The sequence below is a fragment of the Populus alba genome, chromosome 13 (assembly GCF_005239225.2).
Source record: "Populus alba chromosome 13, ASM523922v2, whole genome shotgun sequence".
Classification (NCBI taxonomy): domain Eukaryota; kingdom Viridiplantae; phylum Streptophyta; class Magnoliopsida; order Malpighiales; family Salicaceae; genus Populus; species Populus alba.
In genome coordinates this window covers 3866328-3883389 of record NC_133296.1, presented here as the reverse complement: position 1 = coordinate 3883389, position 17062 = coordinate 3866328, and the positions used below count along the sequence as shown (strand labels likewise).

The 17062-nt window shown below is 29.8% G+C and overlaps 1 protein-coding gene across 1 annotated transcript; it reads right to left on the bottom strand.

Annotated features, from left to right (window-relative positions):
* Nucleotides 1-10812: 10812 nt before the first annotated feature.
* Nucleotides 10813-12507, bottom strand: LOC118044060 (protein LIGHT-DEPENDENT SHORT HYPOCOTYLS 1-like). The gene has a single exon (XM_035052216.2). It carries the CDS (start codon nt 11801-11803, stop codon nt 11213-11215), a length of 591 nt encoding a protein of 196 aa, XP_034908107.1. The 5' UTR covers nt 11804-12507; the 3' UTR covers nt 10813-11212.
* Nucleotides 12508-17062: the final 4555 nt, after the last annotated feature.

Genomic DNA, 17062 nt, shown 5'->3' with positions numbered 1-17062 from the left:
CATTATTAATAATAAAAATAAATGATCCCACAATCGGCTTTACATGAGACTAGAATGATTTAAAATTCAAGTCACAACAAGTCTAAGTTATGAGTTGAGAGGATCATTAAGAGGATTGACTTGAGCTGATTTTATTGTATTTTATTTTTAAAAGTTCAAAACTACATTATTTTGACTAATTTTTTAAAAAATATTAATGGATTTTGATCAGGTTTTATAGCAGGTCAAACTCAAGGATTTGATCATGTCAAATCAAGTTAATCCTTTATTTTTTTTTTAACTTGAACCGGTCTAAACCATGGGTTGGTTAGGTCCTGAATTAACTCATTACAACTAGAGTTATTATACTATCATTAATTTCAACACTTAATATAAATTAAAGTAAAAATATCTAATTATTTTTAAAATATTTAAGTTTGGCAATAATATATATTAATAGTAAAATATTTTTTTTCTATTTTATTATATCTTATTCATTATTGATGTATAAATAATCACTCAAATTTATACACAACTATTAAATATATTTTATTTTCATTTTGTCAATCTTTTTTTATCGTCACTGTGCTTCTCTTTTGTCTTGAAACAATAAGAAACTCGTATCCAGACAACGTTAAAAGGTTGCCTTTATTAGGGTAACATCAAGAGAGGGGGAAAATGGGCCAAAGCCTCTGGGAATATAGGTATAAGTGTATAAATAATGGGCCAGATGGTGGGCCTGGGCTCAAAAAACCTTTTTAAGCCCTCTCTGCCTACCCTGCGCCAGCTGCAATGCCCTTGTTTGTCACCCTAGCTAGATTCTTTTGCCCCTCGAATCGTCTTCAAGGTTTTATAGCTCGTAATGTTAGATGGAGAATGACAGATACTCTGTACCTTTTCAGATGTAATTATGCTTAGTTTGGCTGATAAATACATACCTTTTATATTACATTCAAATTTTAAAAAGATGATAATACAATATTTTTTTATGAATGTACTGATAAAAACTTTGAGTCTACTTAAATTCTAATGGCAAAAAAATTAGTTTGAATGCGTAAAAACAGGTGTGAAGATATCTATTATGCACACCGAAATAGATAAAGTTTTACATGTATGAAAATGTCTCGTTTTATATAGGGCTTGGATTCTTAGTGAATACTAGGCATACGCTTGTGCTAGGGTTTGTATTTTTTTTATTGTAATAACATAATATTTAGGTGATGTAAACACGATTTAAAGAATAAGAGCAATTAATAATTCACGTTATAACACCATTGAGATTAATAATATTGTTTTACTTTAATTAAATAATAAAAGAAACTACAATGATATTAAGTAGAATTTTTTTTATATATAAAAAAGATCATGATATCTTGTAAAACAAAAAACAATGGGACCATGAAATTGAATAAAAAAAGGATAAAAATTAGGTTGAGTCAACAAACATTGAAGAACATAAAAAACTATACAAAAGGATCTAAAATAATAAAAAAATTATAATTAAAAATAATGAGGGTGAAAATTGAAATAAAAAATAAATTTGAGGGAAACTATTTTTTTTGTAGGGTTAAATTAAGAAGAAAAATAACTAAAACAAGAGGGGGAAAAATAAAATAATGATAATTTTTTTAAAAAAAATAACACAAACATAGACTTGGTTTGAAAAGTGAGATTAAAAACCAATAAATATTTTTATAAGAGAGTTAAGGGAAAACAAAAATCCAGAGAATAACAATCAAATAAAAAAAAAGAAATATATGAAAAATTAAAATTGAAATACTAAATAAAAAACAAAGAGCACTTATACAAAAGGGAAAACGATGGGAAAAAAACTAAAATAAAAAAGGATACAAATTTTTATTTGGAGGGTTAAATTCAAGAGAAAAATAACTCCAAAAAAAAATAAGGACCAAATTGAAAACACTAACACAAAATAAACCTGGATTGAAAGTGAAATTGAAAAAAAAACTTATATAAAAGGGTCAAGTAAAAAAATTAAAAAAATAAGGATCAAATTGAAAAGCATAATATGTTACAAATTGGAATCGAAGAACTAAATTGAAAAGAAACAAAACTCTTATTAAAGAGCCAATGACAAAAATTAAAAAAAAAATAAAAAAAAAGGGATCAAATTACAAATACCAAAAAACCAAAGAAGAGCAATCAACAATTTATAAGGGAGAGAAAAAAAGAAGAAGAAAAAAAAGAGAAAGGTACATTAGCAACAAACCACCCACCATTAATAACACTCGTCACACTAGCTAAAAGAGGATGCATTGGTACATTTAATTACATGGTAGATGTTTAGATTTAATCATGTGAAGGTGTCGCAAGCGTCGTCTAAAGTGTGCGAGTGCTGATGACAAGTACAACGTATATGCCAATAATTTTTTAAAAATATAACATTATTTTATTATGGTAAAATACAATAATATCCTAGATAAAAAATTAAAAAATAACAAAATAATCACTATGAAAAGATATAAACCTTTAATTGTTTTGATTTAAAGGGCATTTTAGTTATTTGACTGTAATTTAAAATAGAAAAAAACTAAAAATACCACTGGACTAAAGTCATATAATTATTTTTTTTACTCTAAAGGCAATTTGATATTTTTATGATTTATATAAAATAAAAGACCCTAATAACTTTATAAGAAAGGCCATTTGTGATTTGGATTAGGAGAAAATTAGTAATTTTATTATTATAATCTACTAAAATGTTTTTAGGGCTACAATAAAAACACGGTGGAAACCTTTTTACTATTTTAGTGTATTTGTTATATATCCGTATAAACTACACACTGTTTTTTTTAACGATTAAAATATTTTTTACTATGTTTTATTTTATTTAACTTTAGGCCAAGAATATTCACTCATTTCTTAATTTTCTAAATTAAAATATGAATATAATCAACAATTAAAAACATTTATTAAATTTATTTTAATATAGCAGATGATGTAAGAGATGTTTTTTTTTTTAATATTGGAATAAAAGAATGGTTCCTAATTGACAAGTAATTTCTTTTAAAAATACATCTTATTATTAAATAATAAAAAAAGATTTTATTCAAGTTTTAAACTTATCATATGCACCTGTAAAGTTATATTTATTTTTGAAAAAAAATCCATTTAAAATTTGAGCCATAATTTTGGAAAGAAACTTAAAACCAATAAATAATAAGATCAAAACATTGAGAATCCAATGATATCTCATGAAGATATTTCTTGGTCAACGAGGCAATGGCCATCGAAAGAACAAAAGGCACCCTTCGATGCAAGCAAAAACCCATTGCATCCAACGGGCGAGACCTGATCCACGTGTCAAGAGGAAAAGCGAAGGAGGAAGATCGAGATACGAAGCAAAGGGTCATTGTTATTTGTTAGAAACATGTAGTACAGAAGTCCACGTGGAGGACGAGTGTGTGGGGACCACGAAGAAGTGGACGTGTCAGCTGTTTAGTGAACCGTGGATTACGGGATATTTTTGTGTACGGACAAGCATGGGAGGGAAGCTTTTGTATGAGTGACAAAAGACAAGATATATTTGGTGGAAGTGGGCTCCGCCAATCACATCTTAGTGGTCGGTTGGTCAGGTTATGTCTCCTCCAGTGACACAAGCCAGGGACTTTTTTTTTTTAATAATTGATTTCGGTCCACACAAGAAAATTGAGAAATCTAGCTAAAAAGTATAAAATTTAAAAAAAATGTTATTTTTTTATCTTTTAAGTATAAAATTATTTTTTTTCTAAAATAAATAAATAAAATAATTTCTAGCAATAAATAAATAAAAAAAACTGAAAATAAATTTTAATAACATTTTTAAAATTTTTTGAAACTAATAGAAAACTAACACATATGCCGCTCTTTTTTAAATTTAAAGTTTTGTAGAGTGTTTGAAAGATATATTTATACACCAAATCAATATATTCCGGTTTAAAAAGATTCTGAATATGTCAAATAAACTTTATAATATAAAAAAACATAAATTTTAATTTAATTATTGAATAAAGTTGAAATTTTATAAGCACAATTTATATTACCTCCTGTCACTATTTATATTTTATGTAAGGAAAACATGTTTTAGACAAAAATGATTTTGCACATAAGAATAATTTGTGATTAAAACTAATAAAAATTAAAATATGCAATTAATAAACCTCCCTGTTTAAAGATAGTACTACTATCATTGTTGGGTTTTAGGTTTTTTAAAATACATGAATGATTATGATATTTTAAAAAACCTTCAAAGTCTTATTAATCTAATTAAACAACATACGGTTGTTTAGGGTTTTTTACAAAGATTACTTGGAGATTAATTCTTCTTTCTAGGGTTTGATCAACTCTTTAAAGTTAGATTATTATAAATTACAAGTCGTCTAATTATTCAATCTTTAACAGTAAAGCACACGAATTACCATATAAAAAATCTCTTCAACTCTTTTAAAAGAGAGGATTGTTATGCTTTTAAGTGCTAACTTCCTTTGTTTTTTTTTCATTGCCATTAGATTACTTTATTAATAAAATATTATTTATTGAAATACCACTATGCGTTTTTTTTTTATCAATTTCACCCTTTAATAATTCAATTTTTTTCTTTATTTTTTTTTTAATTTTATTTTTTAATATTAGGTTGTTTAGGGAATTGTGCTTCATTATTTTTTTTTTTGGGTCATATATTTGTCTAATGAATTTAGTTTTTTCCCCTCCATTTTAACCTTTAAAATTATATTAGTCAGAAGTGTAATTTTATAATTTGTTTTTTACTTTCTTTCTATGGATTTATCTTAATCTTATAACCCAGGTTATGAGTTTAACAAGTTAATCTAAATTAACTTAGGTTGGTTTTTTGGGTCATTTTTTTCTAATTGATTTTTTTTTTTCAATTTCATCCTTTAAAATTGAGTTGGTTGGAAATTAGGTTTTGTAATATTTTTTATTTGGATTCTATGGTATTATCCTGATCTCATGAACCGGGTCACGAGTTTGGTAGGTTAATCTGAGTTGATTTTGTTTTGTTTTTAATGGTTTTTTTAATTGAATATTTTTAATTGGACATCATAATTGTTTTCAATTTTTTTTCTATGAGGTTATCATAATATCATGATCTGAATCACAGGTTTGGAAGATTAACTTAGGTTAACTTAGTTCAATTTTTTATTCTTTTTTAATTGAATATTTATTTTTTTTCAATTTCTCCATCAAACAAATTAATTTTTTTAAAAATTTTATCCTTCAATATTAAGTTTTTTAAGAATTGAGCTTCATAATGTTTTTCAATTTGTTTTTTGTAGAGTTATCTTAGTCTCATAAAGTGACATCAATCTTATGACCCAAATCACAAGTTTAATAGGTTAGTCGAGGTTGACTTCAGTTATTTTTTTGTCCCTTTTCTAACTAATTTTTTTTTTATTTCATCATTCAAAAATATTGAGTTAGTTGAAAATTGAACTTCATAATATTTTTCAATTGTATTTCTATAAGGTTATCCCAATCTCATGACTTGGATTGCAGGTTTGACAGGTTAACTTGAGTTGACACATATAGTTTTTTTTTTCTTTTTCTAATTTTATGATCTAGGTAAAAATTTTAAATTTAGAAGATGGAATTTAAAAAAAAGAAAAAAAAAAGGGGTTTGACCTAGTGGGTCAACCTTGAAACCTTTCGACCTAGCCATTTTAAATTAACTTGTATAGGAGTTGCTCCGATGTGACCCCATTGATTTGACGTGTCCAAAGATAATCCAAATGACCGCTAAAAAATGTAATTTTATTTTAATTTTTTTAAGATGATATTTTTTTTTTAATATTAAGATGATGACATATTGAATCAATTCAGCTTCATTGTTTAACCTGCTAAACCCGTGATTTAGATCATTAACTCTACTGGGTTTAACAATTTTTTTTAAACTATTTTCTATTTGATAACACGATAACAAAACTATATGCTAATAAAATTAAGTATTAACCAAATATCAGAATATTTGTTTGAGATGCAGTAATCTCATATAAAGCAACCAAAATAAACTATAAAAATCAATTCAAAATTAATATAATATTAAATGATGTAATTAAAAGAAACTTTTAAAAAAACTCAATTAAAAAATAATTAAAAGATAAAATTTTTTTTTGAAAAAAATGGAGGCAGCTCATTCAATGGTCATACATATGAACAACATGTATATCATTTCTCATTTTGATACCCATACTCATCAAATTTTCTTAGGTTGATCTTTACTCTTTTTTTCTCAAAACAGGATGTCCACTTTTATTTTTTTGTAATGTTTCTCTTATATTTTCATCTCAAGTCGCCATGCATGAGATAATATTCAGAAAAATTGTTTAAAAGCTTAAAAAATAAAAAATAATTCAAAAAGGGCATATAATTAGTTTTCGTGAATTACTTACCGGTCATCAATTAGTGGGCAAGTTAAAGTTTACTTAGAGACTTTTGGAATGATATTGATACATTTTAGACTATGGGACTAGAATTGAAAGTTACTGAATTATATTACACTTTAGTTCTTAACTTATAAAATTTATTTACAATCAAGTTATACTTGGTTAATTATCTTTATTTAATTTATTACTAATTATTCTTCACGCGTGTGATTTATTAGATTTCTAATATATTTTTCCAAATATAAATTAATATCCTTATTAAAGATGATTAAATAAATTGAATATTTAACTTGTTATTGATTCAATAAATTGATTAATTTATATTTAAATATTAAGTGTAGCATCTATCTATGTGTCAAGATCTTTTAAATATTTTAAAAATCATATGTAGTTTGATTTAGTCTTTCAATAAGTGGTTTCTTAATGTAAATATTATACTTTTATTTAGAATGTTTCGAGTATGATATTTGAACATGGAGTGTGTTTGCACTTGTCAATTCATATTTGTTTTTAATACCATAGTCATTGATGTTTTAAATAAAATTTGAAAGTTTTTTAATATCTAATTCTACATTGCATAAGAATTTCATATCAATATTATTTGAGAACATAAAAAAATATATTTTTTAATTCATTTAAAGAGATAAATTCTTTCTTAATCACTCAAATACTTTCATATTATTTATATTATACTAAATATCTTTTATTTGTTACTTTTGTAATGTATAGTCAAGATCAAAATATAATTTTTTTATATAAAATAATTTAGTTACTTCAAGTCTAAATATCTCTTAAATAATAGCCATTTAAATCTTTTTATAGATAAAAACAACTTCTTTATATTGAATCCTCATTCATGGCCAATGATATACAGGGTTTAAAGGATATTTAATAAGCTGCATGGATAAATATTTTTGCTCACCTAGATGTTACGCTAGCGTTTTCTCATCATAGTTTTTTAGGATAAATTAATAGGAGTCTTTCAGACCATTGCGTTTAACAAGGAATGTAGGAATTTGGGTATGAGACCTTTTTTGATTTATAGATTGTTGGTTTTTGCACAAATATTTCTACACTGACCTGGAGATGTTGTGGGCATCAATCTATTTAAATATGCCAAATAAATTTACTCTAATAAAAAAAGGCTTAGCCTATTGAGAAGGAAGTTACGGGAATGGAATACCAGATTTTTTCATCTCATGGCTTCTCATTTTTGATAGGAAAAAATACATTGATTATATAGTTGTCATTGACACTAAGTTCTTGGACTCATTGGGTATTGAATCCAAGGCAGCAAACCTTCACAGCAACCTGTTCAACAGTAACTTCAGGCCAAGGCCATACATGGAGGTGTAGGGTTTAAGGCTATTAATAATGTTTTTTTTTTTTTTTTGTTAGAGATGGAAGTGACATCGGAGGAAATCCAATGGTTACGTGGAGTTGTAAAGGATCCAACGCTACTGGGCCAGATGGATTTGATTTAATTTATATAAAAAGGCATGGCCGATTATTGGAGACGAAATGTTTTGACTAGTTTTATAATTTTTTAAAGAGAGCAAGATGCCAAAAGATACTAACAATGCGTACATTACTTTAATCCTGAAGGTTAAAGGGGCTTGTAAGTTCACAGACTTTAGACCTATTAGACTTGTAAACGAGATATAAAATCATTGCCAAGATCTTGGCATTGAGAATTATGCATTTTATTGATCAGGGGATTAGTGATTGTCAATCTGTTTTTATTTTAGGAAGACAAATTCTTGACAATTGATTTTCAAAAAGATCTTGACTCAGCTTCTTGGGATTTTACACGTGAAGCTATGGGTTTTATGGGTTTTGGAGGCAGATGGATTTCCTGGATTAGAGAACACATATCAAGGGGATCTTTTATCTCCATTTCTATTTAATATAGTCGTTGAAGGTTTAACAGTTTCTATGCGGAGTTCAGATTTCTTCTCACCAATCAATACTACGTACTTCCATATGTGAATGATACGATGATTTTTTGTCCAAGTGATGTTGGAGCTCTTAAGAATGTTAAGGTAATCCTTAACTGGTTCTGATTATGCTTAGGTTTGAAAGATAACTTTCACCAAAAGTCTTTTGATTAGTGTAAATATTGGTTTATATTTTTTTTAATTAATATAAATGTGTGCTCACCTCGATTAATTTCACGGGTCCTAAAATTAAGGGCCATAAAAACCTCCAGTGACCATCATATTAGCAACCTCATATGACTCTAACTTGAAACTACATGGGTAACAAAACCTCTTGATCCCAAAATCTTACTACTAGTCCACCTACTAAATGATTTATTGTTATTGTTATTATTTGCAAATATCCAACAAAATCATGTTTTATTTTATAAAATTAATTGATAGTTGATTTTAATATAAAAAAGTCTTTTTTTCTCGACAGTAGCCTTTTGATATCGATGAGCAAACCATATTGATATATGATATTTTCTAAATAATTGTCAATCAGTGCACTGTGCATATATCTTAATTCAAGTGAATGAAGTATGAAATGGTTGATATTCTCATAACACTATAATCATTTTCCCTTCGTGGGTGTGTGTGTGTAGCAAAACATACCAAGTTAAAATTAAAGGTTGGTTATGAAAGAGAAGTGTATTAACTAAGCTCTACAGATCTTTATATAGACCCATGCATAGACATAAATCATGCATTTAAAATCAGGATTTTAGGATCCAAAAATAATTAAAAAAAAAAAGATTTAAGGAAATTTTCAAAGTCTTTTTTTATCAAGGAACAAAATCTATCTACATGTTCAAATCAATGATCTCCCCGCTATCGTTTATCCCTACGCAAAAGTTCACAGCTCATTACACATTGAAGGAGTGCAGCTTATCGAAGAAGATACAAAATTTACAGTGAAACAGAAATGGGAAAAAAAAAAAAAAATAGAGAGAACTGCTAAAACCTTAATTATTTACATATATAAGAACACAGCAAATGTGCAAGCAAGAAAAAAGATTAATATATCTCTATTTTTTTTTATTTTTTATTTTATGAATTGATGATAAAGGAAAGACTCTAACATGAGATCTCATCCTTGTAGCTCATTCAAGAATACAATTCCGAGCTACAAACTCGTTCCCTATCTCTTTCTTTAGTCTGCCTGAAGACCTAATTACAGTATATTTATGGACTAGCTAAACTGATGCAAGATCGATGATATTTTACTTACAAATATCAGCCATGTATTCAATTTAGAAACCCTTTTCCACCCCCAGACAGATAGAGGTAGAGAGATTAGAAAACGAAGGGGAAGCAATCCAACCAAAGAAATTGCTTAAGATCATACGAGTGGTGGATCGGCAATTAATTGACTCGAGGGAAATGCTCATACATTGAATCCCTAACAATGTGATGGATAGTGAACTATATCATGCAAACAAATTAATCAAGTTCTATGGCACCCTGGCTAGCAGAATTGATAGCATATAATCTTACCTAACATTTCTCAAAAAACAAAAAAACAAAAGAAGCTTACCTAACTCGATGATATATGATTATACATAAACTTTGACATTATCCTATAGTTTGTGGAGTAGTAATTAATGCATGCTACTCCACAAAATCTTTAACTACTCGAGAAGAAACATGATCTAGAGACGTCGGCCGCAAAACAGTAGAATGATCAGTGGTTTCTACACAAGAAATGCAAACAACTCCCCTTTAAATTACGAGAACATTGCCCCCTGCCTGCATTTATTAATGATGGAGCAATCCTGCAAAGCTGTGATCCTAAATATAGTACTCCCAAGAAGACAATTTTTAAATGTATAAACACTCGTATATTGTTAATCAAGTTCCAATGCATGTCGGCCCAGGTGGATTCCGAAATAGCCACTCAAGATTTAAATTCCACCATTTCTTCATGTGGGCTTATGTATTGAATTACTTAGTAGATTATTGCAGCATGTGTGCTTTTAGCTGCCACCAGCATTACAAAAGATGAATCCAAGGTTTTGTCTTTTTGCTTAAATATAGATCCGTTTAGATTTTCTTTAAATGGATACATACCATTTTATCCAGCTAGTTGATCATTTTACTGTTCGCAGTACATGCTCGTGAACTCCTACACCTCTCTAAAATATGTTCTGTCCTCTGCACTAACAATTTCTATTAAAACTAAAGGAAATATTTCGTCTTTGTTTGAGATATATAGAAAATACATCAAACAATATTGTCTTCTACTTCAAGTTGGCAATGCCTCTCCTTCAATATTCATCACCAGATGTCATTAAAATCTTAGGTTTCTTATTAATTAAGTTGTCTAGCGGGGGAGTGGAAAATATTTATATGCATATGATACTTGGATAGGGATAGAAAAGGTAGAGAAAAATCCCAACTCCCTCCAAAGATTAGGGGTGAAATTGTAAGTTAAAGAAGAGACTTGAGAGCAATTTTAATTAACAAGTACTTAGATTGCTTGTTTAGGTACATGTGAATTTTTGAACACAGGTATAACAACACTTGCTTCCATGATTTCGGCTAGCTGCTAGTCTAGTGGGAGTATCAGTATATGATTTATTACCACTACTGCCGCTGCTGATACTACAAGGTCATTACCATGCAGCTGTCCCTTAAAGAGCAAAGCAACTGGTACCCACAAATCTCAACATATCCTCTTAGAAATATAAGCAAAGTTCATTTTATAACTGATCTTCTCTTTATAGTAAAAAGAAGGAGCAGAAAATATACCCCATATAGCTAAAAGCTGCTGGTGAATGAACCCACACATATACAGCCTCAATATCGATCCAAGCTTCAACTCCAGGTCCATTGATTCTTTAATTTTGACCACTAACCTGCACTGGAACCAGCTGCTGCTGCTTCTGCGGCAGCTGCTGATTGTGGTGTTGCTGTGACCTTTGGTTTGGGCCTTTTTCTCTTCTTCTCATAGCTAACTCCTCTTGCTTTAGCTTGAAAATCCCTAACCTCCCTTAAGTAAATCCTCACTGCTTTTGCACCAAATGGGTTTCCTTCGGGCCTCCCTCCATGCTCCTCGTAGGCAGCTCTGAGCCTTCCAATGAGTGCATCAAGGCTTCCCCATGCTTGCCGGAGGGGGCAAGGGCATGGTGCGGGCGGATTAGGGAGGCCAAAGAAAGGACAGGTTTGGTTATGGACTTTGGTTTTGCCAAATTGGTCTAGGTACCTTAAAAATTCAAGAACATGGGCTCCGCTGCACATAGGGAGTGATAAAGGAGGCCTGTGGTTTCTAAGGTACTGGCAGAAAGTGTTCCAGTCCCTTCTCTTTTGGTTCTCATAGCGACTTGGAGTGGAAGATGGGGAAGTGGTTGTGGCCAAAGTTGTGGTGGTGGTGGTGGGGGTGGTGGGGGTGGTGATTACAGGGCTTGAATAGGTGGGGTTTGTTGATGGGGAAGCTAAATCCATGTAGATGAAGATCTAGATTAGGGTTTTATTGCTTTCTTTATCGGGATCTTGAAAGGAGCTGATTTTGAAGACACTGTAGGTTGTCCTGCTTCTAGCAGTTTTCCTTCCTCTTGTTTTGCCTCTCTTCGTTGCTTGCTTGTACGGGAAGGTGAGTGAACCCTATTGGAGAGAAGGAGACACAGAGAGTGAAATCACTTCCTTATTTTAGGTGAAAACTGGGCGATACTGTTTCCATTCTTCTAGATGAAAAAAAGGGTGGAAGAAGCTTTGGTTTATGCTCTTTGCAGCTATAAGATTAACTTCTCAAGGTGTTGGTGATGCGAGAATTAAACGAAGCTCGAAAGGGATGAGCCAAGAATCTGCATGGTTTTTATGAGAGGGGGGGAGAGGTGAGGCATTTTCTGTTTTGAATAATCTGAAGGCGAGAATTAAGAAACTGTAGTAAACAACTGGAAGGGGAAAAAAAAATTGAAAGATTCTGGTTGCAGAGAGAGTGAGTGCAGTCAGCAAGAAAGGTTGAAAGACTGCAGTTATTGGGTACAGAGAAAACTTCTGAGTTATGCTTAAAAGAGAGGAGAAGATCAGATCAACAGATTTTCTATCAAGGAAAAGGGCAAGCAACTCAAGTTAAACTGTAGATAAAGTTAGAAAAAGAGGAAAGAAAGAGAGAGTCAAACAATTTCATTGGCTCAGATGAAGACTGCCCTGCCCTCCCCCCTAGCTGGTAATTAAAAGCAAGGGACATGACAAGAGAGAGAGAGAGAGAGAGAGAGAGAGGGTCTTCGCTTGCTTTGCCATAACAGGACAGGTTTGGCAGTGAGCAGTGGCGGATGGTGACAACCATAGAGTCAGTACACAAAAATATGCTATTACTATTAACATCAATGCGTCACTGTCTTCTCCAAGCGCGTGCCATACAAAACCAGTCCTCTTCCCTTGTATAAAGATTGATGATAGCAGCAGAAAAAAGTTCATGGAGGAAGACGAGGAATCTTCACAGCAATTGCTCAGCCACTCACGTCCAAATTCATCCTCTGCTACCTCAAATCTCCATGAAATCATGCTGTTCTTGCAGATGGCTCCTCTCTTCGTTCCTGGACACAACATTCTAGTCGTTAATTGGTTGTCAACAGTTCGATCGTGTGTTGGTGTATCCTCTTTTCAAAGGGGAAAAGGAATAATAATAAAAAAAAGTGTGTCGTTGCGAGTGTATGGCAATTTGGAGTAGGGATCAAGTGTTGTGAGATCATTATGTTGGATGGCTCTAATTCTTTTTTCTTTTATATATATATATATATATATATATATATAATGGGTCTTATTCTTTGCTTTCGTATGTTTGTGTCAATGCGTGTGGAGTATGTCTAATAAACTAAAAGATGGAGGAAAACATGATAGCATTTTCACTGTAGGGTGCGTGAACTATCCACTCACACGTTTATTTTTTTATTTTTTCTTTTCTATTCAGAACTTGAATTTTTGTCATACTTTAATTACTGTACTTTATTTCTTTGTAATTTTATTTTCAAGAGTTTATTAGCGTGTTTTTATATATTTTTTTTGCATGAACTTGCCCATGTGAAGTATCCCCAAATATTCCAACATTAAATTAAAAACATATATATAAGAAAAAAAAAATCAATACAATTTCATTTATAAGAAAAAAAATCAAATGCTATCAAAATTAACCTCTAAAATATACAAAGTAAAACTTATAAAACTAAAAGTATAGTACAAGTAGAATATTTGCATTTGCTTATCGTTAGGAAAATAAATGTTCCATTTTAATATTTAATTAGTATTTATAATTTTTTTTGCCATTCCTCAGTAACTTTTTTTATAATATATAATACTAGCTTTTTTTTTTTCTCAAACATTAAAAATTAACGTGGAATCCTCCGGACCCAGGTAATAACTATCATTGTCATGTATATACATCATATATATCTTAAATATTTTTTTAATATTATAACAATGATTGTTTTTTAAAATAATTTTTGTTCATAAATATATTTAAATAATATTTAAAAAATTATTTGTAATATTAATATATTAAAATAAATTAAAAATATAAATAATTAATTTTTTTAAAAAATTAATTTTCTTAAACCCTACGGCGAGCCGCGGAAGCGACTTGTAAAGAGTCTAAAGACAAGGAAGATATGTCGGCAAAATTTTAACGGAAGAACACGTGTTATTAGGCTAGAAAAAACCGAAATTTGGGGGCACTTTTGGCTATTAAAGGACTGTAAATTAATGGGTGTTACTGGGCAAGAAATATTAGAAACAAACACGTTGTTTATTTTATTTTTATTTAAAAAAAAAAAACAATAGAGGTAAATGATATATTGTCTCTCCAATTAAAAAAGAAAAGAAATAAAGTCAAGTGTGCAGGCCATCTTTCTAGGACCATGGATACCTAGGCATTTTCTTTTAGGCTAGGTATGCCTGATTTTGTTTTTTTTTTTTTTAATAGCTCTTAGTATTTTTATTTCTTTTAGTTTTTTAATATTACAATAAAATTTTCTTTAAATAAATTTATTAAAATGATGTTTAAAGAAGCTGTAGTTTTGAAGAAGGTTAAGAGTTTTTATGGTAATATCAATAATTATTTATTAATAATTACGTGTTATTTTAACAAGCATAAGTTTTTTTTTAAAATACAATTAAAAAGCAAGGCCTCAAATAAAAAAAATCTTTTTCAAAATAAAAAAAAATAAACGAATAAGAAAATGACTTTCTTAATTAAGAAGATATATCTCCCCTCACTTATTCAAATCATTAGGATTTTCATGAGCATATTATTTTTTATTTAATAAGTCATTTTCTAATAAAAAAAAACATGTTGTTCTTAAAATAAGAAATATATATAAATAAGAGAAGACACTTTTCACCAAAAGAACTACATCTTTCTTCATTATTTCTTAATTCTTATGAATATCTACCACAAAACTTTTATATAATTAAACAAGAACAGGTTTCGAAAAACAACAAGTGACAGCTTGCGAACCTTTTCACTGGTTGGAAACTAAAAGGGTGACAGGCACCTGGGCGTATGGCTGGTGGGGTAAGCTCAAATTGTAGCTACTTGCTAGCTAGGTAGCTAGGTATGGTAGTATTTTCCTAATCCTAGATATCTTTTCGGTGTCTGGCTTCCTGTAAGAGATCTTCACAGGCACTTAGACCTAGCTTTCTTTTATCATGGGTATTTTGACGAGGATGTGTAAAGATGATGTGCCTTCACACACATTGTCTTCTTCCCTTTTCTTTTCATATGCAAATTATTGGAGGAGGAACAGCTATACGTGAGTAAATCTGCAATAACAAAGATTCCAACGCTGCAACAGGCGCTAAGATGCTGGGGGCACGACTGTTACCTCAATCATTAACAATCTTCAAGCTGTTCCTCCCCCCACCCAGGCCATGGAGATGTAATTCATAAGAGATATGATACTGTTTCTTTTTGTACTTTTAGATTATTGTTTTTTTATGTTTTTATATTGTTTTGAGAGGTGAATAATAAGAATAAAATGTGTTTTTAAATAAAAAACTATTATCACAATACCCCGAACTGCACGCCGCCTCGTGAACAACCGGCAAACAATATCTGTGGGTAAATACATGGTGTACACATTACACCTGATTGGGGGATGATCACGGACATGGATGATATGGGGCATGTCTGCTGCAGGTTCATTTCCCTCCTTTACTTTAGCTTTTGGACTGATGCAGCTTGAAATTCTACAGGAGAAGCTGAATCATGCATAAATGTAGTAGCATGCCGTGAGATAACATGATCCAGATTTCGAGGAATCTGCTCAATGATGTATTGATAGTTGTCAATTGAAGACTAAATACACTGATATAATATTTAACTTCGTTTAGTAAACTGTCTATATTCAAGGAAAAAAAACCAATATTATTAAAGATATAAAAAAAAAATTACAACACACATGAAGAAGGAGAATCATTTTACTCAAACCCAACTCTCATTGCTCTCATACACTATTGCATATGACAGTAGGGCTGGTGTCCTTGACAGCCACTTTTCTTTCTCGCTCTCTCTCATTCTTAATTACTTTGCTCTCAAATAATATCTCTATTTGTAAGTATTAATAGTAAGGCAAGATATCATAAATTATGGCACAAATAATAACAACATGTAGGTTGTACTATTTTTATTAATGATTGGTGCAATTATCAATATAATCTTTTAACAATGATAATCCTCTTATAATCCTCTTATAAAATAGAAAAGCAAATAATGTTGTTCATATTAAATGACAACATCCCAACACCAGATTCATCAAATTGGCCACAGCTACTAGTGAGAAAGAAAAAGGTGAAGATAATCAACAATTAGAGGCACCTTGTGATTAGAACCTTCTTTGCATCTATAATTCTTCGTTCCACATCTTGAAGAAGGTTTGTCATTTTTTGAACTTCAGACGCATTATTTGACCCTGGGAGTGTTGCAGCCATTCACCAGAATCTGGGGTGCGTGCTCAGTAAACATTCTACTATCAAATTGCAAAACAATTAGCACAAGAGCAATTACATTCTACTTAAAGTTTTATAATAACTATTGTTTCTAAAAATATGTTCTTTTTAGACCTTATATTTTAAAAATATAGAAATTCAATTTAAAATTATTTCAGTGATATTTTTATATTTATTTTTATTTTTTAATCAAATATATTTTTTATTTCAGGACATTAAACAAACACAAGATAAAAAAACAACCCAACAATTACATAATTAAGAGTTCCATTAAGTGGTCTTACGTTCAAATATCTAAAAAGGCTGAAATAAGATCTATTAAAAGGAAATTCATTGTGTAACTGATCAAGACTCGTTGGTTCTTGGATACCAAAAAAAAAAATAATAATAATAATAATAACGCCAAGATATTATTTTACATTTAAGTAAAATTATTTAGTAACAATATATATTTGGGTACATTATCAAAATAATTACAATAAGTAGGGTTGGTTTAAGTGTTGTGTGTATTTGAGATAGCTTTTATGGTTGTGAATTGAAAAAATTAAGTTTAAAAAAAGTGTGGTTAGCTGAGGTTAATTAAATTTAGATATGTGTTTGGTAAAAATTATGGTTAAAGTTTATGTGCAATAAAAAACATGTATAACATGTTTGGTAGTTGTGTGATTGCAGTTGCTTTTCAAAGTTTTTTTTATTTGAAAATGCATTAGAATAATGAATTTTTATTTTTAAAAAGCTATTTTAAATATCAGAGCATTA